The sequence below is a fragment of the Pollicipes pollicipes genome, unplaced genomic scaffold (genome assembly GCF_011947565.3).
Source record: "Pollicipes pollicipes isolate AB1234 unplaced genomic scaffold, Ppol_2.1 Scaffold_3087;HRSCAF=3621_pilon_pilon_pilon, whole genome shotgun sequence".
Classification (NCBI taxonomy): domain Eukaryota; kingdom Metazoa; phylum Arthropoda; class Thecostraca; order Pollicipedomorpha; family Pollicipedidae; genus Pollicipes; species Pollicipes pollicipes.
Genome location: NW_023596225.1, coordinates 27,437,645 through 27,462,144, shown reverse-complemented (window position 1 = coordinate 27,462,144; position 24,500 = coordinate 27,437,645). Strand labels below are relative to the sequence as shown.

General features: G+C 48.4%; 1 protein-coding gene across 1 annotated transcript; it reads left to right on the top strand.

The window, feature by feature from the left end:
• The first annotated feature begins 2,050 nt into the window (after positions 1 to 2,050).
• LOC119089982 (solute carrier family 35 member G1-like) lies at positions 2,051 to 3,096 on the top strand. Its single transcript, XM_037212782.1, has 2 exons — positions 2,051 to 2,077; positions 2,110 to 3,096. Exons 1-2 carry the CDS (start codon positions 2,051 to 2,053, stop codon positions 3,094 to 3,096), a joined length of 1,014 nt encoding a protein of 337 aa, XP_037068677.1.
• The last annotated feature ends 21,404 nt before the right edge of the window (positions 3,097 to 24,500 follow it).

Sequence of the window (24,500 nt, the reverse complement as noted above, 5' to 3'; positions counted from 1 at the left end):
TCCATGGTCTGACTGTTACGCAGTCACGATGTCTTGCGACATGTGAATTTCCATCACGTCGATGTAATGCATTATTATGTGCCAGTGTCTTGTGAGGATTACTGAAGCATGCGATCGCTACATGCATGGAAGGAATTGCTACTTTTATACGCTCTATAGTTACAAAGCTTCATCAGTAGGCAATTGTCTGGTTTCAACGGCTTGTAGCCCATGCCCATGGGCGACATTTTGCATACTTTCAGTGGGGCTGCCCCCCCCCCCCCCCCTGCTCCTCTGAGCCCTCTCAATGCACATGGGCAGAGGTAATACTGGGCCAAATGAGTACAAAACAATTATCTGAAATACCGGTTAATATATAATGGGTAATTAGTATGATAATAGTTTTGTGCCAAATGTTGTTCTGAGCGCCGAGCGTTTTTGGCATGCTAACCCTTCATATGTTTGTTCAGCCTGAAAAAGTTAAATTTTCTTTGTGTTCAAATGATGACGCCCGAGTTGGGATAAAGATAAAGTTTGACTGCATCATGCGGTCGCTCTTAAATGTACGGGGTGACCCAGGTCAGATGCAACGCATGTTTTCCCCCAACAGTGGCGAGTATATTTGTCGCAAAGTGATAGCTGTGGTGGTTAGAAAACATGATCAGTGACAGCGCTAGTCATCAGTAACCATCTAATTCTGAGCTTTTCACAAAAGGGCATTTCACATTAACTTGAAATGATGTCATTCCTGCGCAAGAATACAGTTGTGAGTCTACGACTCTGGTAAAATTGTAACATCGCGGACGCAACTCCAGGTGACCAAAATTCGGGAAACAATCATATTTTTAGGGCAGGTTAGGCCAAGGCTTTCCGCTGAGCCCCCCCCCCCCCCCCCAGCTGATTAAAGAAAGCAACACGTCTGCCCTGGTCTGTCGTGATTAAGAAGGGCTGACCCCTCTCTGGAGTTTTGCAGGTGTGCACAAAATTATATCATGGAGTAGCGCTCTGAAGTGGCTGAACTATCGACTATTGAAGCACATGAGAACAGACAGCTTGCTGTCCCATTTATGTGCGATGGGAGAATAGGCTCAAGGATGCTGGAGCCGAAGAAAGGTAAAAGTTGAAGATGGGGCGGCGTCCCTCCCCCCCCCCCACACCTAACTTGGAGGGCCCGCGGAGACCCCATTCTGGTAGGACCCACTGGTTAGGCCCATTCTGAGCTGTAAAGGGATTATGTAAGCAGAGGACACTTCTTACCCTGTAGAGGGGCCATTCTGACCTGTGCAAAGCACATGATTAACTTTTGAGGGCCCATTTCAGCTTGCAGCCATTTGGACCCGTAGAGCGTCCATTACAAACCGTGGAGAGCCCATTATGAACTTCGGAGGGTCCATTTTGGATTGTGGAGGCCTCGTTCTGGCATGTAGCTGGCCTATTCTGGCCCGTAGAGGATGCAATCTGCCCTATAGAGCGCCATTCTGACACGTAGAGGGCATTATTGACTATGGAGGGCCCATTTTGGCCTGTAGAGGGGCTCATGCAGGCCTAGAGTGGGCTCATTGTAAACTGTAGAGGATCCATTATTGACTTTGGAGGGTTACTTTGTTCTGCAGAGGGCCATTCTGGTTCGTATTGGCCCATTCGGAAATGTAGTAGGTCCAGTAATGACGACAAAGGACCCATTCGAGCTTGCAAGGAATCCACTATCTCATTCAGACCAATTCTGGCATTTTGAAGCCTGCCTACCACCCAACTTGAACATAGTTCCCTTGTGCACTGGAGGGGTTTTACAAAGCCGGACGGTAGATGTGAAAATAAGGTATCAATCGCCGAATGCGGTTCGTGATCAGGAGTCATGAACTGACCTGAACTGATACCAACTCGCCTGGATAGCTACCAAAACAAAACAGACCATGGTGGTATGACTGAAAAACTGATAATATCCTCTCACGATCGTACGGGTTGCAGGCACAGCATCAGCACCGGCTGCCTTTTGGGCGGAGCACAATCAAATATCACGTGATCGACGAGGTGCCCGAGGACCCAGCACAGGAGCCAAACGGAGAGAGACATGGCGCGCCATCCCCTGACAGTCCACGTGAAATAGAACACACCACTTCCCTTAAACAGCTCCCGGAAGCGGCCTCCGAAGCATGCGCCAAGAAACCAGCCGGCCACTGGACCTGCTGTGACCCATCGCAAGCCGGACTGCTCTTAGCCTTCGGCTCAGGGTTTTTCGGCGCCACCTGCTTACTCCTCATCCAGTTGCTAGACCACTTCGACCCGGCCGAACTGGCGGCATTCCGTTTCGTCGGCTTCTTCGTGCCGAGCCTAGTGGCGGCGTTGCGTTCGGGGCATGACCTGTTCCCTGCGGGTCGGCGCTGCCTGCTACTCCTGCGCGCCCTGCTTGGCACCGCCGGCATTGTCTTCAAGTTCTACGCCCTGCGACACATGTCGTTGGCGGACGCCAGCGTCATCCTCGTCAGCGTGCCGGTGTTCGTGGCCATGTTCGCGCGCTGCTTCCTGCGCGAGCCGTGCGGCTGGCTGCACGTGGCCACGATCGGGGTCACGATGGTCGGCATGGTGCTGATCGTGCGGCCGCCGGTGCTGTTCGGCACCGACGCGTCGCAGACGGATGTCAGCATCCTCGGCGCGGCGCTAGCCCTCACAGGCGCGCTGTTGATCGCCAGCAAGTACGTGGTAGTACGCATGCTGAAGGGCGTGCCACCGACCGTCATCATGACCTGCTTCTCGGGTGTGGCGACGCCGCTGGTGCTGGGCTTGTGCCTGGCGGTGGCACAGCTCAAGATACCGCGCTCGCTGCCCGAGGCGGCCATGCTTCTGACGTTCGTCGCCGCCAGCTTTCTGAGTCAGCTGTGCCTGACGTGCGCTTCCCTCGCCGAAGAGGCCGGCCCTGTGGCTATCGTGCGTAGCGTTTGCGGAGCGGTGTTCGCCGTCTGCTGGCAGTTTGTGCTGTTTGCTGAGGTGCCCGGCCCACTGACGGCCACCGGCATGGGGCTCGTGATCGCCTCGGTAGTGCTTGTCGGGCTGAGGAAGTGGGTGGCCTCGCAGAACGAGGAGTCCAGCGTGCGCCAGCGGCTGTCCTGGCTTATGTAGCCCGATGTGATTATGGGAACAAAATATGGGAATTCGGTTGGTAGATTTCAGAATGTTACTCTTACCTCCTAGATATTCTTTCCAGCCTACCTATATCGCTCCGGAACTATGGCGACAAAGCCTGCGCATACTAATCTAGGTGTGGTCTGACAAAGTACAAACACACTGAGTACAGACTTTATGACAGCAATTCCTATTTTTCTAATGAGCACTCACTGTCAGTAACCTCACGCTTCCCAAGCGCCTTGCTCCCAGCAGGCCGCGTTGCTTTTCAGCCTTCAACATCCAGGAAATGACAACCCACAGGTCCCTGTCTTCCTGGATCTGGTCTAACCCCAGGCCCTCCTTCTATAGTTAATGCCCTCATTGCGTAAACTACCCAAATGCATCACCTTACGCCTCTCATAACTGAATGTCGTGGCATTCCAGAATTCTTATAACGTAGAATGCTGGCTGCCAGCAAAATTATGGCCTCTCTTGATGTTGGCTCTTGCTGCCTATTGGCTCGAGGCTTCATTTAAAATGCGATACATCTTGTTTGTATATCTGGTATATGATTGGATATTCATCTTGCATGTTTATGTTGACGTATATTGGAAATTGAAAAAGGGAAGGATACTACACAATTCCATTGTTTTTAACACTGGTGACTTCAGTGTCTCACAATCTGAATGTGGACAATATTAGCACTGAAGGCCAGAACATTTTCTAAAACTGGTAACGCTGCTGGTGCCCGTATTCTGTAATACTGGCAACGATGCTCGTGTCATATTTTGTAATACTGGTAACGGTGCTCGTAACCGCGTTTCGTAAGCCTCGTACCCGTGCCTGTAGCAGATTTTTTCAACATGCTGTACCTTGTACCAAATCCATGCGTTTCCAGTCAGGAATGGATGCCTGCAGGCTGACCCGGCCCATGAAGGCATGTACTCTGTACCGACAGCCCGGTCATCGTACCATTTCTGTTTGCTCTGCGGGCCGCGGACAGTCTTAGGCGGGTCTGGCTGCAGTGCATCGAATGGGGTTTGGAAAACGATCCTTGTGCGAGCGATTGTCTGCATGGTTAGGTGTATACCACGTGCTGATTATATATGATGAACATGACAGAAAATTGGAGGGGTGGACTCCAAAACTCGGGGTTTAAAACCCCGAAGCACTTTGGCATAGCAGTCAACTTCGCTTTGCAATAGCTGTATTTTACGAGTCTCTTCATTGCATCACTGGCAAGCTATTCTTCGCTCAATACTTGTGGTTTCCCTTTAATTTTCAACGCAAGGCATTCGACATATGACTTCGGTGTGCCGACTTCGGTGTGCCGGACACCGGTAAAATTCGGCGCTTGTGCTTTTCGTCGTCTTACATGAAGCACTTGCCGAGGCCGACTGCGCGATCACCCGGATACATTTAGACGACGCGAAGAAGCTGGAATTGCAGCCTTTTAGGTAAGATGATGTTTGGACGGGATAGTACACAGAATGACGACTATGTGTTGCAAATGCAGGCAATGAACGTGGCGCACTGTGATATCAATGTCACCACGACCGGGGCCGCAGTTTCTTCAACGTTTTGTAATCGGCACCGTATTTCAAAATGGTGACACCCCCAGATGCGCAACGATTACTGGGGAAGCCGTGCCTCGCAAAAACTCATAATGAACGCATGTATTGCAGACGGTACATTTATAGGCACATTGAAATGAGATTCGTACCTCCACCCATTCTGGCTGCCTGGCTGTAAACAAATACCGTACCAACAGAACGGCCCGCCCGTTTTTCTGGGCAACTGATGCGATGATTTTTAGATCTCTCCAAAAATGACATGACTATCTAATATTTCGTTTTCTTTGATCCACATGTGCTTTGTGGATGGCATGACCCGTTCAACATATATCCACAATCTCTGTTTGCTTAGAGAGTTTGACATCATCAAACATCAAAGGGGTGGGCTGAATGAATGGACACCTGATTCGAACGCCCACATGACTTACAAAAGTAAAATGTTCACAGCCATTTTTCCGAGCCGGTAAAGCACTAAATGCCGTCCGGCACCATAGGTAAATCGCTTACAACATTGACTAAAATAGCAAAGTGACGCTGGCACCAGTCCGGCACTGTTCATGCCAGTGCGCGGGACGCTCTTTAACACATAGGTTAAGTCGGCTGAGTCTAAAACGCATGCTAAGTCTAAAACTAAGTCTAAAACTAAGTCTAAAACTAAGTAAATCTAAAACATATAGCATGGGCAGACTTAGCCGATGTGTTGGAACCGGTCAATGCCAATGAGTTAAACCGGTCAATGCCAATTATCAAGTAAAAACAACGCTATAAAACATGAGACTAGTGCCAACTTCGCTCAAACGCTTGCATATCAGATGTAGCGCTGCACTCGGTGGTCGAATACGTTCCATGGTAATGTTCTATCTGTGGCACTGCGGCGGGGAGCGCATTACTGATCTGGCTGATGCGGCTGACACGTACAAAAATACTTTGCCGCATGGGCGTTCGTCTCAGTCAATGGAGCACAAAACCTCTGTAATACAGAACAGCATGAAATCATGCAACGCTTATGACCATGATTACCATTCGTCTGCCTTCAAAGTGTATTAATCATCTTCCAGGTTCTGCTCTCCAGATGCTCATTGCTGCTGGACATCTGACGTGGATTCCAGACGCCTCTAGAGAGCCGTTCTGGCCGTCACGGCTAGCGCCGAATTCGCTACACGTTTGTAGCAGTCTTAATCACCGCTGCGATGCTTCTGTTCCTCTGTGCAGTCATACCAACAACGCCTCTCTTGAAAGCATTGCGCTTGTCCTTGAAACAGATTGCTTCACTAAAAACGACCTGTATTTAATGTATATTTTGTAACCTATCATTAACTTATATGTGTATCTACCTCTTCTTACGTTTCTGTACCCATTGTTGTAAATATGCCTTACGTTGTTATCATAGTTTTCCCTGGTCACCCATTAATTAAAAATGTTGATGCTGCTGGCTCACATACGGCGCACGGGCCTTCCGAAGTTTTAACTAAAACTTTCGGTGACGGCGACTGGACGATCCGCCGATGTTTTTTTTCCATTTCGTGAAAAAGCGTTTTCACAGCCCTTTATTTAAAATATTTGTTTGAACGAGATAGTGTCAGAATAGAGCAAAATTGGGTCGCAACCGCAGGCAATGAATCGGCGCCCGCCGTGATGTAAATTCAGCTGGACACTGTGACAGTTTACACAGCAGTGTGCTTCGGTACCGTGTTCTCGAAGTGTCGACAATCCCGGCGTATCCGAGAATTTCTGCCACAACCATACGTTGCACAGTCTTGTGTTGGCCACACCAACAGTAGCTGTTTATCGAGGCTTTATTAACACGCGCTCGGATGGGAGGGGAGATTGACCCCCCCCCCCCCGAAGGTTTTTCTGGAATGGTTTCCGAACGGCGCGGCACAGCGCGCCAAATTTGGCATAACCGTAGACAATTGAGAAGCGGATCGTGTGGTATCGAAAACTTGCATGTACCTTGTAAGGTCGCTGATCTATGGCAGGTCAAAGTCAGACCATGGTTTCAGCAAAGCCAATTTCTAGGGAATCGTTCGATCTGATGCAACAACGGAGTGTTAGGCGAAGCCACACATCTCTGAGATGCTTTCTTAGGTGACACAAATATTGAATGAGCAAATCACGTTGACCTAAGATAAGGTATAACGGTCGGACCAAGGTCAAATCCAGCCTGCTTTATTACTTCAGGGCTTGTTGTGTGGTATGGTGTCTGGTGCTCATTTTGGATTTACTGATAGCAGGAACCGCATTCTACATCTTCCATGGTCTTCTTAGAGGTCAGAATAGTTCATTGACATGAAATGACCCAGGTCAGCATTTTCTTTTTAGGAACATGCTGCCTGGCGTAATCTTTGTCGCTTATCCAAATGCAAAACCCAGAGCAGTCTTGTATGATTTTGGCCACCATGACCTTCGAAAGGTAAAAAACGGTCACTGACCTTAACTGAGCATGTGACCTTTTGCTCAGAAACAGTTATCTGGGTTTTGGGGGCACTTTGGGGACCAGCCTGGGACTTGACCGTATTTGATCCGAAGGCCACAACCAAGGAACCAACAAATTTGACCTAAGTGAGTTCACGTAGTGATCATCACACCCTGAAAATTTGGTGTTTCTAGCTCTCTTAGTTTCCGAGATCTCAGGTGGGTCAAATTGACCCCCACCCGAGCGAAGGGTATCTAGCCGGCCACCCGTGCGCGTGTTAAAGTTGGCTTCTCGATTCCACCGGCTCAGCCTGCCGAGTTGTGGCATAAAACATGAACACTGTTGAACGTGGGTAAATATGTCTCAACTGCTGTCGTGTGCATGACACGTGGCACATGCAGGATCGAAGGTGCAAGCGATTCCCCATTCCAATTTCCTTAGGCGCCAGTTTCGGCTACGGCACCCGTTGGCCGATACGCGGCGTCGTTTTCGAACGTGCGCTCGCCGGCTTTGTGCGCGGGTTGTGCTTTCGCAACGCCATACAAAACAAATGAGACCACACAAGCACTTGGCAGCACGCGCCACGCATCGTCTGTAGTCCTTACCGACATAAAACATGCCGCATGACAGGTCTCATTTTAGCCCTCGCCCTGATTCGCCGTTTTCATCACGCGGACTAAGAGAGGGACTGATGCGACCTTCTGCCTTTTCCAAAGTAAGAAAGATCAAGCTTAGAGAAAAATACCAGTGGATTGGTCTTGACGAGATCTTGCGATTTGTAATAATTGATACCGTTATGCCCGGTCAAGTACCAGTTATCCCGAAGAGCGAACTTTTTCAGTTTTACATTTTCAAATGAACGAGACAGCACCTTGAAGCGAAAGGAAACCGAAACAGGGTGTTCATTGTTCCATTTGTAGCACAACGGTATACAGTTTCCTACGTTCTGGGCGTATATTGATGGTACATGGCTCCGTAGCAATGTTACAATGTCGGCCGCGGGCGGTCCGCGGAGTCGCCATTGCCTGCCCGCCGCCCGTGCTGTTGGTAGATCACCGTGCAGTGTTCTTAAAAACCGCTGCCACTACGAAATCATAAGCGCTAGAGACACGTTTTTGGCGTCAAAACAGACGCAGTGGATAACCACAGGCTACTGAAACTTTGGGCACGACTGCACGACATGTGGGAAAGGAATTCTGTGAAAACCTAAGAGGAGGGGTACATTCGGACGCTCGGTCCTACGCCAAAGGACTGCTTTGAACTATTTTTGAGCTGTGCTGTACCTCTTGCAACAGGTGACGAAAGGCATCGGAAGTAAATAAAGCGACGGCAGGCTGTCTTATTAAGCATTTGCGCACCAGCAACCAAACCTAATTTTCGGGTATCGTCCGATTTCATAAACACGCGATGGGAAAATGTACTCTGTGTGAGCTCGGTAAGCATTTTGCGAGCCTGGTTTTCGAAAGGTGCTGAGCAGCGGGCGGCGAGCGGCGAGCGGAGAGCGGCGAGCGGCGAGCGGCGAGCGGCGAGCGATCAGCGGCGAGCGACGAGCGGCGGCGGCGAGCGGCGAGCGGCGAGCGGCGAGCGACGAGCGGCGGCGGCGAGCGGTGAGCAGCGAGCGACGAGCAACGAACGGCCAGCGACGAGCGGCCGGACGGGTAGGCACCATGGCTGCTGCTCTGGCCGACTGTATGAGACTAACTCGGATTATGTGCGAGAGAGCGTGGCGAGCACCCCCCAGACTCGTCCGAAAACCGACTGGTACCTGCCAGCGTCGGGTCCCTGCCGCCGCTTCAGCGGCCGACCCTTGACCCCGGCGAATCGGGAGACCCACGGTCACGTGACGCCCCCCGGCACCTATCCAGATACAGAGCTCGGAAGACGGCGAGGGCGAGGGCGAGGGCGCACACCCCGCACAATCACACCACATTCCGGAAGACGGAGCTCTTAAAATCTGCAACGTGAGCAGATCATCGGGCATGTACAACGAGGAACAGAGTCCATGGCATTCAGGTGCGGGAGGAAATCTGTGGCCTTTTGGAATCCCGGACACAGCGAAGGTGAACCGAGCGGCCTCTAGTGCGATAGTTGACACGGGTGCACAGCTCAAGCCAAAGGTACTCCGTCGTGTTGTAGAAAGGAGATTGCAAGATTCAGAATCCGTGATGCACGATGACGAACACGAACCCGGGCGGCAACAGCTCGTTTTGGGGTTGACGGCTATGTGGATCCGCCAGCGGAGAAAAGTGACAGGCACTGCATCGAGATGAGCATCGGTAGACCGGCAGCGACTAACGTCGTTGTCGAGGTTCAGAACTGCATTTTACTTGTATTTTTGATGAAACGAAAATCCGCAATTCAGGCTCGCAGTGCCCATAGCTTATTCACACCCCTCGCCGAAGTGGAGCATAAGGCGGGTGCGTACATCCACCTGTTACACACTTGTAATGATTCATGGCTATACCACCTGTAGCACCTGCGTACCTGTGACGGTCTCTGCGCCCCAGGGAATGGCTGATGCGGTGATAACTGCGAAAGCTCCGAGCTCGCTGGACCAGAACACCAACTGCGGACGGACGCCGTTCTGGTTCGTGCCTTTATACCGCGACACCCGGTCAGGACTTTGAAGTACGAAGGAACTTCACGCAGCTAACACTGCTGATTCGACACTGCGGCTTCCTGAAGAAACCGATGCCTTCTACTTCCTGCGTGGTGAAATTAAATTTGAAATGAACCTGTCGCCGTTGTCTTAAAATTTTAGGGTGCAACAGATGATCAAGAGCTATACCTTTTTATATCAAATTGAATATTTTCCAGGAACTTCCGTCCCACCCACCTCGATATGAATGGGAGTGCGTGTCGTTTGACATCAAAACGCTTTTATTAGGCACGTCACGCGTGAAATCCATAGACTATGGTATACATTTGAATCGGCGTAAAGCAGTGGGATGCAAATCATTCACAGCGCTTGCTTCGCCCGACTGAACCAGTGTCGCGTGGGACCGCAGTCGCTCACGGGCCCGAAGGGCGCACCACCGCGTCGGCACCGCGGTGGTGCGCCGCGAGACACGCCAGTGGCCGGCCGGTCGCCACGGTCACGGAGCGCGAGAGACACGAGAACGCTGGATGTCTTGACGCGCGGCTCGCCTAAATGGTCGGCTTAAGCGATCAGGCCGCCCCAAGGGCTCATTTCGGAATACGTACCATGGAATGCACTCAACTTACCATACCGTCAGTTGTGCGTGTGCTGCGCAGCACGCCGGCTGCTGAGCCGTGACGGGTAAGGATGGAGCATGCAGTATGTGCTGCACGCTCATGCTGACTGATGACAGGCTGACAACGTTTTACATTTCGTTGTCATGACCTGTCAAGCAGCCACAGTATGGCATATTGCGGATGTCTTGAATGCACAAACAAATGAAAGGTCGGGTTGAATATGCGCTGTTTGCCAGCCTGACCGAAGCGCACACTGGTCGTACAATGATGACGTGTCATGCTCCACACCATCAGCGGTGCGATCCACGCAAGAGTTATCACCTGTGAGCTGGGCAGGGTGGAGCGGAATGGGGTCGCCAGGGCTGTTATAGTGCGGGGCAAACGTGTTTGTCATGACAGTAAATAGCATATCGAACCGAAAAAACGCATTGGCCTACCCCATTTCTCTTTCCCCGTGTCTCGACACTTTTTTCAGCTTGGGAACTGGGATCGTTGTTTTTCCTCGCGTCTGTTGTGACATCAATGATGCTCACCCCTGCATAGCGCCTCGTTCCACGATTGGCAGTGACGAGGGTGTTGTGCACCGACCACACCCTCTAATAAACGGACTCCGTATTTCGGAAAAAGCGCTTCTTTCGCAGGAAATCGTCGACATAAAAAAATGATCACAGTTGCGAGAACAGCTGAGTCCACCGCCGGGACCACACGGTCGACGAGGGGCAGCACCCACCCCATCTGGCGGCCACTTGAGCCGTCGCCACGGCCAGCTGGCGCCGCCGGCCGCCAGCTCAGGCCGGCTGGGGTGTGCTCGATCGCGGCTGGCCCGGCCTCGGGCAACTGCACCTGTTGCATGATGCTCGTCCGTGACCCATAGGGGTTTCCAGAGATTGTCAGCTGAGAAACTTTCGATACAGAAACAATGATCATAGGGACCCGCGACAGCAGGAAACAAGGGGGTGCGATGCAGAACCGCCGATGCCGGTTAAAAGCTTGGTTACCGATTGGGCTCCGTATGTCACCGTAGTTTGTACTGCATAGTCTAATCCGTTTGACGCTGCTATCGATCATAACCAAAGCTTGATGTAGCATTTCTTAGGTAGATATTCTTTGACATGACTGTAACCAGTGTTCAATTCAAAATCGCGTCCCCACCATCTGCACTGGTCATTTTTTGTATTAAGATGGGAATTGTTCAGCTATACGGCCAGTGGTTAAATCGCCGACTACGTACCTGTGGGGGTAGACTGCGGGCGAGAGGGCGCGGGAGGAAAAGAAGGAATGCGACGCTGGAAGAAGAGATACCCGGTTGTGCCATTGGTTAGCTTTGTGAAACTTGTGTGAGTTTGTGAGTGCTCCCGCTTTCCGCCCTGGTTTCTCCCCTTTTTCCGCTTTCCGCTTTGCTTTTTTGTCTTTTTCTCACTCTCGGACTGCATTTACGGCCAAGCCAGGGATGATTCAAAGCCCCGACATAGAACTTGACTGCCATAAGCTCGATCAAGTTCTGTCAGGATGTCATGTATGCGTATGGTCCCATGCTAATTGACTAATCATTTTGTAGCCTTCGAAATGTTGCTAGAAAGTCGAATATCTGTAATGACGAAGGCGGTAGTACATTTGGCGTTTAAGTCCAAATGCACTCAAAAGCGTTGGCTACCTAAGAAGTTCATCACTATGCCCATTACCTGCGGCGGCTCACTTAGCAATGATTGTAAGTGCCGTTGGTAGGTCCGGTTTCTGCTGGTATGTATTGGTGTTGTACACCATGTCGTAGACCACCGTTATCTGGCTTCGATGTGTTTCAATGACGGGCCAGTTCCAGTCCACTTCACTCTTGCTTTTACTCTGACCTAATGCCAATTTCGTGGCTTTCCACAGCTGCCCCTGTACGGTTGTCTACGCTTCGGTGACGATTAAAGCTTTGTAATTGCGATATGCACAGTATTGCGACAATTGTCGCATACTGTAATGCGGCATAGGCGCAGTTTAGCATCGCGCCGTCTAAAACGCGCGGTGGAAAAGTCCTCAATCGTAGATATTGATCATTTTAATCTTCACCTCATCTACAACAACACATCTAACTATAATTTCACCGTTGCCCTGATCTCCCGCAGGCATTGACGATTTCGATAGATCTGCATGGTAGGTCCGGTAGATCTGCTGGAACGCTAACTTCTAGCTCTAGCAGCAGGCACAGCGCTGGAGTCCTAGCTCCAGCGCTGCTATGAAGCTCCAGCTCTGTGATAGGCGTAACTCCAGCGCCTAGCTGTGAAGGTCAGACAGAGGTCAAAACTAACCAATTTTTTTCCCAAGCGCCTGGTTTATGGGATATTTTTGGTGTTCATTTCAAATTTGTTAAAAACAAGGATAGCAACGGGCATGTTCCATGAGCTTTTTAAAGGTCAGAGTAGGCCATTGACCTGTGTGATCCAGGTCAACATGTTGTTTGTAAAAACATGTCGGCTAGCGTTTTGTTTGATGATTTTTGAATGTCAAAATAGGAACAATTTTGTATGTATTTGCTCATTTTGACTTTATAAAGGCCAAACAAGGTCACCGAACTTAAATGAATATTATCAACCTTTTGCTTACAACAGGTATCTAGGTTCGGTGTGGCTGCTCGAGGTCTGGAAGCACTTTCCACATCAACCTAGAGTTTGACATTGTTTAACCGTATTTTTTTATCATCTAGAAACCTGAAATTTTACAACAAGTGAGATCACTTACATGCCAGTCCACCCTGCAAATTGCGTGCTTTTAACTGTCTTAGTTTTTGAGATCTTGAAGGTCAAATTAACTCCCATCACCCGAGCGAAGAGTATTCAATTGGCCATCCGGGGCGTGAATAAGGTCTGCGATGAAGGACGTGTTGTCAAAATAGAATGAACTGAAAGCTAAAACAAATATGAGCTGGCGGCCAGACACGTTCCTCGGACATCTTGCAATCACACAAAAGTAGTGCTTTCACCGAAACCCGGTCCCACCCGCAGTGAGAGTGATAACAGTTCTAAAACAGTGTTATTACACACGCTGGATCACACTCGCAGAGACTCTCAGAGCAGGGGATTCTAGCCGATGCCGATCTTTGTGTACTATGCAGTCGCAGGCCATCGCCATTGCATAATACGACGTCCGGATAATTTGTTCCGCCGTCGGCAGCGGGGCATACCTTGCAGGTATCGTCCGATGGCACTGCAACCAGACGCATTCAGTTTACATCCCATGTACCGATTATAGCCTTGTTTATCCAAACGTTATCGTTGCCGAACATTACGAAACACGCGACGACAGGCAGCCTGTGCCGAACAACACCCGTTATCGAGCTCATATTAAACAAATATGGGCCGATGGGCTAACACGATCTTCAGGTAAAGCCCGAGGGGGCTAAGGCAGTGCAATCAAACACTGTGTCACACTTGCAAAGACGGAATTGAGCTATTTTCCGATACCGCCGCACTTTGCGCACCACGCGGTGATAGGCCTCGGGATTTTAACAATTATACGTGGCGTGGCCATGTAAGTAGGTCGACACCAGCAAAACATGCTAGCGTCAACAAACATGCGTCTTCCATGGCAGTGAATATGTGGGATCAGACGCGCCCGGACAGTGTGGCAAGTACTGATTATGGTTACCTTAAAAACGCTTGCAGACAATGCGCATCACTCGGCGACTTGCCGCAGGCATTGAGGACAGCAACGCTTCGGAGAAGAGATGCCGTTATCTCGAACGCTTTTCGGATATCGTCCCATCGCACTGTACCCCTGATATAAACGCTTTCAGCCACAGTTGCGCAGTACAGCATGTACAACTACAAGCTGTACTGCTTGTAGTTGTACATGCTGCCTTGTTGCCTTGATTGCAACTACTTGAAGAAGGTGTGTCTGAATATCTAGCTGTCTATCGTCTTCTGATCCGTGTATAGGTCAAACAGTAGGTCATTTAAAGTGAGCGTTACACATTTGTATGATGTTTTGCACTGAAATAGCCATCTAACTATTCGGTGTAGTTTACAGCTATGCCCTGCTTAAGACCCAAACCGGTATAGTTTCTGAGTTACACGCCCGCGAAGATATGCAGAGTGTTTTTGGGGAGACTATTTTAAGCCCACCCAAGCATCCGTGACACCACAACGACATCATTCAAGCCCGGTATTCCATTAGTCATGCTGCGATCAAGGCCAACACAAATGTTAGCATCGAATTATTTATACCTGGCGTTCGTGAGCACGATTTACTGAAATAATGGCCGTCCAACAGCTTTCCATGAAGTGTGGTGTTCTACATTTGCATGGGGCTCTGGGCTGAAATAGCCATTTTGAAGACATTTCAGCGCAGTTCAAAACCTAGCCCCTCTTAAGACCTAAATCGTTTTAGTTTCCGAGCCTCAGGCCCGCGAAAACGGGGAGAATATTTCGGCGGGGAGCGTTTCAAAGTCACTTGAGCATACATGACGTAATGATAATGCCATTCAAAACTGCCGTTCCATAATCCATGCGGCGACCAAGTCCAAGAAAAAAAGTTGAGTCGTTCATATGTGATGTTCGTGAGCACGATTTCAAAATATAACAGGCATCAATTGGATCTCAACCAATGTTGTGCAAGATACGATGATGTAATCAAACATGAGATACTGAGGAGTATGTTTACTTAACAAGGAAACGTTTGTCTTGAGCATTATTTTTCACTTGCAAGTGAACTAGTAGCTATAAGTGAGCTTATTGCATCATGTCTGATAGTTAGTCCAGTGTCTTCAAGCGTGAAACACTCCCTTTAATATCGTGCAAAGCCTGATGACGTAATAAAATTAGGACGTAATGAGGAGCACAGTTACTAAATGGATAAATGATGTTCCGAATGCTCAATCTGGTTTGGCGGCTACTATGCATAGCTTTGTCCTGGTACAAGCTGTTCTGCGCTCCTCGTGCTACCGTGTTCCGCCCGGGCAGGGCTTGGTCCGCCTGGATTCGGTGCACTTTGTTCCCAAATTGAGGAAGGTCTGAGCTGCCTTTTGGAGTTCAGAATCTGCAAGAAACGAGAGCGCATTTTCCAAAACCTTTAACCTTATCTATGAAATGTGATAAAAGGTGATTTTAACTGTGGCGTGCATAAGCTCTTATTTGGCCCATTCAAAGATCCACGGGCGTTAAGTTTGTTCATGCCATGCCTTACGCTCAGAGGACATTTTGACAGCGTCTAAAAAGCACACCGGGCACTAGACGCGGCCATATCCAACTCGCACCAGGAGACTGGCCGCAGTTGACGTGGAAGGCGACTGGCTCCTGATCCCATCTGGCGGTGGTCGCCACCGCCACCTGGCGGCCGCACTTGACGACGACCGATTTAGACATGGTAGTGTCTGGTATCCGCCGTGTTTTTTAGACGCCGTCGAAATGTTCTATGAGCGTGAGGCATGCATAAAAAACGCAACACTCGTGGATGTTTGTTTGCCTAGTGGGAGCTTATACAGGACACTGGTATATTTATCTCTTGTCACATTTTTTAGATAAGTTGTTTTGATCGCTGCGTGTTCTAGTTTTGCTTTCCTTTAAAACTGTTTCTAAAAAATGTGTACACGTTTGTTACAGATTCTGAGCTTCAAAAGGTACCTCACATATTCACCAACTTGGGAGCAAAGTACACCAAATCCAGGCGTACCACGTCCTACATCAAACACGAACAGCTGAAGGAAGGCATTGCCATCGATCGACGCTGCGGCAGGCAGGGACCTGTGGACAGCAAAATCTTCGGTATCTTGCAACGCTGTCAGCGTAGCTTGCATAACTGAATGATGGAAGCTCAATTCACTTGTGCTCGACACGAGGTCACTGATAGACCCGCACAAGTGTGCAAACCTGCTGTTCGCCTTGTGACAGAATGTGGAGGCTGTTGGGTGCTGGAAATTCGATGGGGGCGCACATCATGTTTGTAAACGATAATGTGTCATCGCTTCTCCTATGAACAGGTCCGTGTTGTGACAGAACCAGCTCTGCTAGCCTGGTCCTCGTTGCTAAAATGCTAGTGTGTTTTTCGCCACACATTATATATATATACACACACACACACACACATATATATATATATATATATATATATATATATATATATATATATATATAGCGGGTTTCTCACATCACATTGCGAGCGTTGAGCTGGCGCGTGGTACGCAATGCACGGTGGCGTTTAAAAATATTTTAACTCGTTTTTTTGCGAGTGAAGCCGATCGCACTTCATGGCTGTGATATATTATCATCGCGGAATAAAAAGCTGGTTCGGATGACACCACATATTCTTATAAGGCCCTGTTATTGTGAATGCCTTGATGCTCGCGCCTTTTTCTCACTTGTAGCACAATGTTTGGCAGGGGTTTAGTTTAAATTAAATATAATCGGTCCTTGCGATCCCGACGGAGTGTGTCATTGCAGATTTTTAGTGCAATCGAACAATTTGCAATCATAGTACGTGACCCACTGCGTCTATTTATTTGACTTCTCTTTGAAGAACCCTGCCGTACATTTTTCAGTTGCGTTGTTTTTCTTCCCCTGTTGCAAGAGCATAGCACCGTTTAAAAATGATTCAGATCGGTCTTTGTGTGCGGGACCGAGCGTATTTGACTATAAACATCCCGTGTCATCGAAAAATACCCGAAAAGTTGCCATGGCCGTCGGGGGAGTCTTCTTGATACCCTGCGTGCCTGGGTGTTCTTCAATGCCGGGCGCCATTTGCTGTGTGGTGCACAATGTTTGGTAGTGTATTTTTGGCAATTATTTGCCGATCGATGCCAGCTCGACCGAGCGTGTTTGATCGTGATGTGTAATGTATTCGGTCGATATCCCAAATCGGGCACGTTGGTCGTCGTTTATTTGCTAGATATGACACCCAGGCGTCGTATTTTCGGTGGCAGTGGTGTCCTGTTGCGTGGTACACTATGTTCCGTACGGGAGTGGGTGTAGAGACGTCCTTTCCCTTAGGTTTTCTTGGAATCCCTTTCCGACATGTTGTGCAGTCGTGCCCAAAATTTCAATAGCCTGTGGGTATCCACTGTGTGTGCTTTAACACCAGAAACGTGTATGTAGCGTTTCTGGTTTCAAAATGGCAGCGGTTTTTTGGGAACACTGCACGGCGATCTACAGCCAGCACGGGCGGCGGACGGCAATGGCGATTCCGCGGATCGCCCGCAGCGGGCCGACATCTCAACATTGTTACGGAGGCGTATATTATTATGTACTTGTGCTAAAAATGGAGCAATGAACACGCTTGTTTCGGTTTCCTGACGCTTCTAGGTGTTGTCTCGTTCATCTGGAAACCTAAACTGAAAAGTTTGATTTTTAGACAACTAGCACTTGACCTGGCATAATGGGGTCATTTATTGCCAGCCGCAAGATCTCGTTAAGACCAATCCACTAGTTTTTTCTCTAAGCTTGACCTTTTTTAGGTTGGAAACGGCAGAGGGTCGCATCGGTCCCTCTATTTGCCCGCGTGATGACAACGGCGAGTCAGGGCGAGGGCTAAAAGTGAAGTCTGCCATGTGGCATGTTTTGTGCCGGTACGGACTACAGGCGACGCGCGACGCGTATTGCCAAGTGCTTGTATGGTCCCATTTGTTTTGTATGGGCGGTGCAAAAGCGCAACCTGCGCACAAAGCCGGCGAGCGCACTTTCAAAAACGACGCCGCATATCAGCAAACGGGCGCCGTAGCCGAAACTGGCGCCAAAGAGTAGAAACTTGGAACGGTGAACCGCTTGCACCTTCGATCCTGCACATGCCACGTGTCATGCACACGACAGCAGTTGAGCTATATTGACCAGCGTTCGACAGTGTTCATGTGTTATGCCACAGTTAGGCAGGCAGAGCCGGTGGAGTCGAGAACCCAACGTCAAAGCCCCGATGAACATCTACTGTTGGTGTAGCCAACACGAGACTGTGTAACGTATGGTTGTGCCAGTGATTCTCAGGTACGCTGGGGTTGTCGGCATTTCGAAAAAAGCAATGCCGAAAGCACGCTGTTGAACAAACTGTCGCAGTGTTCAGGCAAAATTTACCTCAACGTAGGCGCCCATTCATTACCTGCATTCATCACCCGTTTATGCTTCATTCTGAACACTGTCTCGTTCAAAGAAGGCACTTAACTAAATGGTTGTAACATTCTTCATTCTCGGCGTCAAAGTACCCCCGGCTGATCATCCGGCTGCCGTCGCCGAGTATTTACAGTAAAACTTCGGAAGGCCCGTGCGCTCTAGGTAAGCCGACAGCATCAGCTTACGTTCATTAATTCGTGGCCAACTAAAGCCATGATAACAACATAAGGCATATTTACAAAACTGCGTGCAGAAAAAAATCGAAAAGGGGTACATACGCAGATCAGTTCATGATAGGTTACGAAGCATACATTAAGATGCAGGTCATTTTTGCAGTCCGTTCCGGGAAAAGCGCAATGCTTTCATGGGAGGCCTTTTTGGAATGGCTGCGTGGAGGAACAGAAGCATCCCAGTGGTGTTCATGACTACCACAAACATGAAGCGAATTCGGCGCTAGCAGTGACGGCCAGAACGGCTCTCTAGAGGCGTTTGGAATCCACATCAAAAGCGCAGCAGTAATGGGCATTTTGGGAGCAGGATCTGTGAGATGAGCAATCCACTTGGAAAGCGGACGAATGGTAATTACCATTTTGAACGTTGCACGATTGCATGCTGTCATGTATAACGCAGGGCCACAAGAGCCTGCCAAAAGACGAAGTACCAGACGGAAGAGTTGCAAAAATTGCATCGCCGCATCAGTCAAATCATTGATGCGCGCCCCCGCCTCAACGCTACAGATGGTACACCACTAGCAAACGTATTCGATCACCCAATGTAACTCTAGATATGCTATGTAACCGTTTGACTTAGGGAACTACTATTATCACCTTTTAAAACGTAATTTTCTACATTATTAGCATTGGCAATTAAAATCTTAGCAACTGATTGTTATATGAGTTAAAGAGCTCCCAGCGCATTGGCATGAACAGAACGGGACCAGCCAGTGTCATTTTAAAAGTTCAGTGAGGGTTGTAAGCGATTTACCCGCGGTGCCATAGAAAAATGGCCGCGTAGCACCTCACTTTCGTGAGCTATGTGGGAGTTCGATGCATAGCTTAATTAAGTTTAACTCCATCGGTTTACGATGAGGCTTCTTTGAACAAAAGGAGGCTGTGGATATAAGTTGGACGTGTTGTGCCATCAACAATGTGCATATGGAGCATTGTCGAAGAAAATGAAGGATTAGATAGCCATGCTATCTTAAGAGATTTGATTTCTGAGGTAAACTGTACCGTAATAATCGCAATGTAGAAGCCGGCTCCCGATTCCATGTTGCTTGGCTCATCGTATAATGGGATGCGACTGGTATTATTAAGCTGGTTGGCTGAGAAGTGATAAAGTTGCCGAAATAATATCTAAAGATCATCTGAACAGCTGCCCAGCGAAGCGGGCGGGCCGCTGTGTTTACATGGTATTTGCTTACAGCCAAGCAGTCAGAGCGGACGGAGGTACAAATCCGATTTCAAAGTGCCGATCGATGTACCGTCTGCAACACATGTAATCATCGTGAGTTTGTGGGACGCACGACTTCGCCACTAATCGCTACGTATCTGAGGATGTCGACATTTTGAAATAAGGTACCGAATACAACAGGTTGTAAACATTGTAGCCAGGGTCATGGCGGCATTGATATCATAGGTGTGTCCCGTTCATTGTCTGCATTTACAACATCTATATTCTTCATTCTGTGCACTGTCCCGTCCAAACATCGACTTACCTAATGGGTTGCAATTCCAACTTTTTCGCGTCGTCAAAATGCCTCCGGTTGATCGTGCAGTCGGCCTCGGCGAGTGTTTCATGTAAAACGACGAAAAACACAACTGCCGTATTTTACCAGCGTCCGACAGCCGTCAGTCATTTTTAGGTTCGTTTATTCATTGCAGCGAAAAGGTGCGACGCAGCGACGACCGAGTTCATAACTCGAATGCCTTGCGTTGAAAAATGAAGAGAAGCTAAAAGTATTGGGCGAAGAATAGCTTGCAAGTAATGCTATGGAGGACTGATCAAATGTAGCTATTGCAAAGCGGAGTTCACTGCTACAGCAAAACCTCATTGTTCCAGGTTTTAAGCCCCGGGTTTTGGAGCCCATCCCTCCAATTTTCTGACGTGTTCATCATACATAATCAGCACGTGGTATACATCTAACCATGCAGACAATCACTCGCACAATGACCGTTTTCCGAACCCCATTCGATGCACTGCAGCCAGACCCGGAGAGGCAGCCGCGGCCCGCAGACCAAACAGAAATGGTACAGTGACCGGGCTGTCGGTACAGAGTGCAGGCTTTCATGGGCCGGGGAAGCCTGTAGGCATCCATTCCTGACTGGAAACGCATGGATTTGGTACGAGGAGCGGCATGTTTAGCAATTCGGCGACGGGCATGAGCACGGGCACAAGGTTTACGAAATGCGGGGGCGAGCACCGTTACCAGTATTGCAAAATGTCCTGACTTTCAGTGTAATAATGTCTACAGTCAGATTGTGAAAAACACTATAACCACCACCTTTAAAGGATAGGAAGCTGATAGTGGCCTTCCCATCTTCCATTTTCGATATGTATAAACATAAACATGCACGATAAATACCTAACCATATACCAGATATACTAAGAAAGGATGCATCATATTTTGAATGACGCCACGAGCCCGCAGGCAGCAAATGGAAGCTTCAAGAGAGGTCATAATTCTCCTGGCAGCCAGCATTTCTGTGCTACCAGAATTCTGGAATGCTACGACATTCAATTATGAGAACTGTAAGGTGATGCATTTGGGTAGTCTGGGTGGCGAGGTCCTTAGGTATAAAATAAAGAGCCTGGATTTAGACCAGCAGCCAGTTTCATGACAAGTTGATACTCGCTTCGGCCTGGCCGTAACTCCATTCTTCCTACGCCAGTTTCATGAGCCTTGCATTAATTTTCTGAGGTAAATAGCAAAATGCCAGGGCTAAGTAATTTCAATAGCAATGCAAGCGGTCGTTCCCATGGCAACGATGTCGTCGCTATGGACTCGCGAGGTCAAGATGCCTGTAATAGATCCAGAAATACCGTTAAGGTGACATAAAGATGTGGTTATGTATAGATTAACTCAGTGATTAGTTTGTGATTTGATTGACGGTTAATTTTTAGACTAGTACGATAAATGTTATATTCGATGAATTGCGGATATCTTATAACTATCGATCTTGTTCCGCTGTTCGCAGGAGCAAACAAAGCTGTTTGGTTCGTGTGTTCATACCATGAGAGACCCTGTACTACGTGTAAAGGCAATATGCACCACAATAACACAAGCTCCTGGAAATATCTGACCATTCTTACCCTAGGTTGTGCATTTTGTGAACTTGCAGCATGCCTGTCCATGTCATAGCAAGAGATGAAAACATAACGTTGTCAAATCCGCGACCTGTGGGAAAGAGGTTGTTTTGCATCAGGGCTTTTCAGCTTTATCAACCACAGTGCTTAGGTTCGTGGTGCCCACAAAGCTACTACACGAACCGCAGTTGCATTGATTTCTTCACATACGCGTAATTGTCCGCCCTTGATAAGTTGACATCGCTTCATACCTCAACAATTGCCCACTGAAGGTTCATTCTCAGTCTAAACTGCCTGTTCCTCCTCTCCCGCACGACCATGCGCCGGCTCCTCTACAATCACCGTTGGTTATTCTACGACGGCCAGAGCATCTTTATATTTCACTTCATTTTCAGAGTGTCTACCTCCATGGTCAAACAAGCCGCGTTTATGGAACCCGATGAATGCCTGGCGAAGTACGCAGTAACTCCTCACTCCAGATCTCCTCGTAAAATGTACAAGTTTAGGGCCTTAAAGACCTCAAAGTTGCTTTTCACTGTATGTAACAGGATTCGAAGCAAAACCTTGCGAAGCTTCTCCTTACGCCACCAATGTACGCCATTATCTCGTAAGGAAACTGGTTACAGATCGAGAGAGAAAAGGACTCAGTGGGGCTGTTAGGAGTAAGGCGCTTCGAATGTGGGACTTCTTAATAGCAATGTCCGTTAGAAGAGTAGGAATGTTGTCAGAAAGTTGTACTTGGTTTATGTCCGACCGCACTTAGAGTACTGTCTACAGGCGTGGTCCTCATGCTTCCGAAAAGATAAAAATACGCTGGAAAGAGCACCTAGGATGATGGACAAAGAGCAAGTCGGATGGCAGCTTGGATTGGTGACTTAGAGTATAAGAAAAGGCTTAGAGCCTTGAGCCTGTATTCACTAAAATATCGTAGACTTTAAGGGGGTTTGATAAAGGTATTTAAGACCATGAAACGGATAGCCAAAATAGATCTGCATGGAGCACTAGAAATTAGGCTGAGACTTGGATGAAACCAGTTTCATTTAGCAAACGGTAAGTACAGAGCTATGCCAAAGGCAAATGTTTCTAGCTAAAGAGTGGTAAACCATTGGAACGGAATATGAATCAAGGTTGTTAGAAGCTCCTATCTTCCTTTATTTTTAAAATACTCGAATAAGTTCTATCTGCCTGAATATCAGCTTCGAGGAGGTGTGCGGAGCATAAGGCAGGCTAAGCTCGATGGCCTCTTGTGCCTCTTTGACGGCCAGATGTCTTTATGACCTGACGTCTTTATGACACCCATTTGAATAGCGTGCATTAAACATCACAGCTGTGAAGACAAATGGGATCTGGGAATAAAGTATCGCCGGGACCAGGCAGTAAGAGGTATAGCAGGTGTAGCAGGGACAACATGTGAGCCTGGCAAACATCGACAAAACACGATTTCGTTGTCGCCCAATGAACCCTCAAAACGGCATGCATTCTAGTGCTGTCAGGTGCTAATATTTTAAGTTTTCGAGTCAATGGCGATTTGTGCTCTGTGTAAAATTGCCTTATTCGGGCCAAGATTTTGCCGGAAAACATGGATTGATTTGATTGATTGAAACATTGTTCAAGATCAATTATTTTATTCCTAGGAGAAAACCAGGGGAAAGGAGACCTAGATGCGTTGATATTTTGGCAACATGGCTTCATCAAAACAAGAGCAGAAGTAAGCTCGGATTGGCTTGTATATCGACAGGCTTATTTAGGTTCGAAAGTCAGCAGACTAGGCCAATTCTGTTCTTGTTTCGATAAAGGCATGTTGCCGAAGTATCAACACATCTATATCTCCATTGCCCTGTTTTTCTCCGAGGAATAAGGCTTTTACTGTTGCCTTATACTTATGAATAATGCTTCTCGCACAAACACTTAGCAACTTACGTAAGATCAACCTCTAGCTCATTTTAGTCAAATTGACACTGCGTTCTAGGAGTTGTCAGTTTTTGGGACGCCACGCTGATTCCAACGTTGCCAGAGAGAGAGAGAGAGAGGGGGGGGGGGGGGGCGCTCAGCGTGACCAGTGCGCAACCAGGGCCGGAAGATGAAAATTGCGAACAGTGCGTGACGTAATGTATCGATGACCTAAGTGACCCTTGCCGATTAAGCCGAGAAATCATTTCATTGGTTAATAAATGGACTTACGCCATTCCGGAAATGTCAAAACGAGTTGGGCAAGGGAACACAAGTTGACACATGTTACGCGAGTTACAAAATTACTTTAAGCCCCGATTCGCAGCTTTAAACGGCAAGCAAAGGTACACCGTGTGTTACTTGCCAATAACCCATTGTTGTGGCGTTCTTGAGCACGTGCATGTACTGATAGAAGTAATAAATGGGATTTTCCCCACGTTAAACTGTGCACTCGATTTGCTGTTAAAAACGCCACCAAAACCTACGTCACATGTTGCATGTCGATTGCGTGTGCCTGCGGATAGGGCCTGTGGACTGGGACGGGACTATGATCCAAGCCTGGCGAGACGGGGAGTCGGGGCTTTTGTTGGGGGCATGTCTCCTCTGGCTTGGTGTTTATCCACTGAGCCTGGTCTGGGTCCCGTTCCGTTGTATTATTTTTTACGGACACATTTTGTCTATTTCTCCTTCACAGGTGGCGATGCGCTTTCAGTTGGATGCATTGTTAACACCGCGAAAACACATATTATCGCAAGTGCGCAGAAGTCTTCAGTACACTTGTGGAGTACAAACGTCTCCCCCCCCCCCTCTCCTCCTCGATGACAGCCTGAACGCATTGCTGCGCAAATATGTATTCAAGTTATTACTATTCAACGCAGTGGCCCA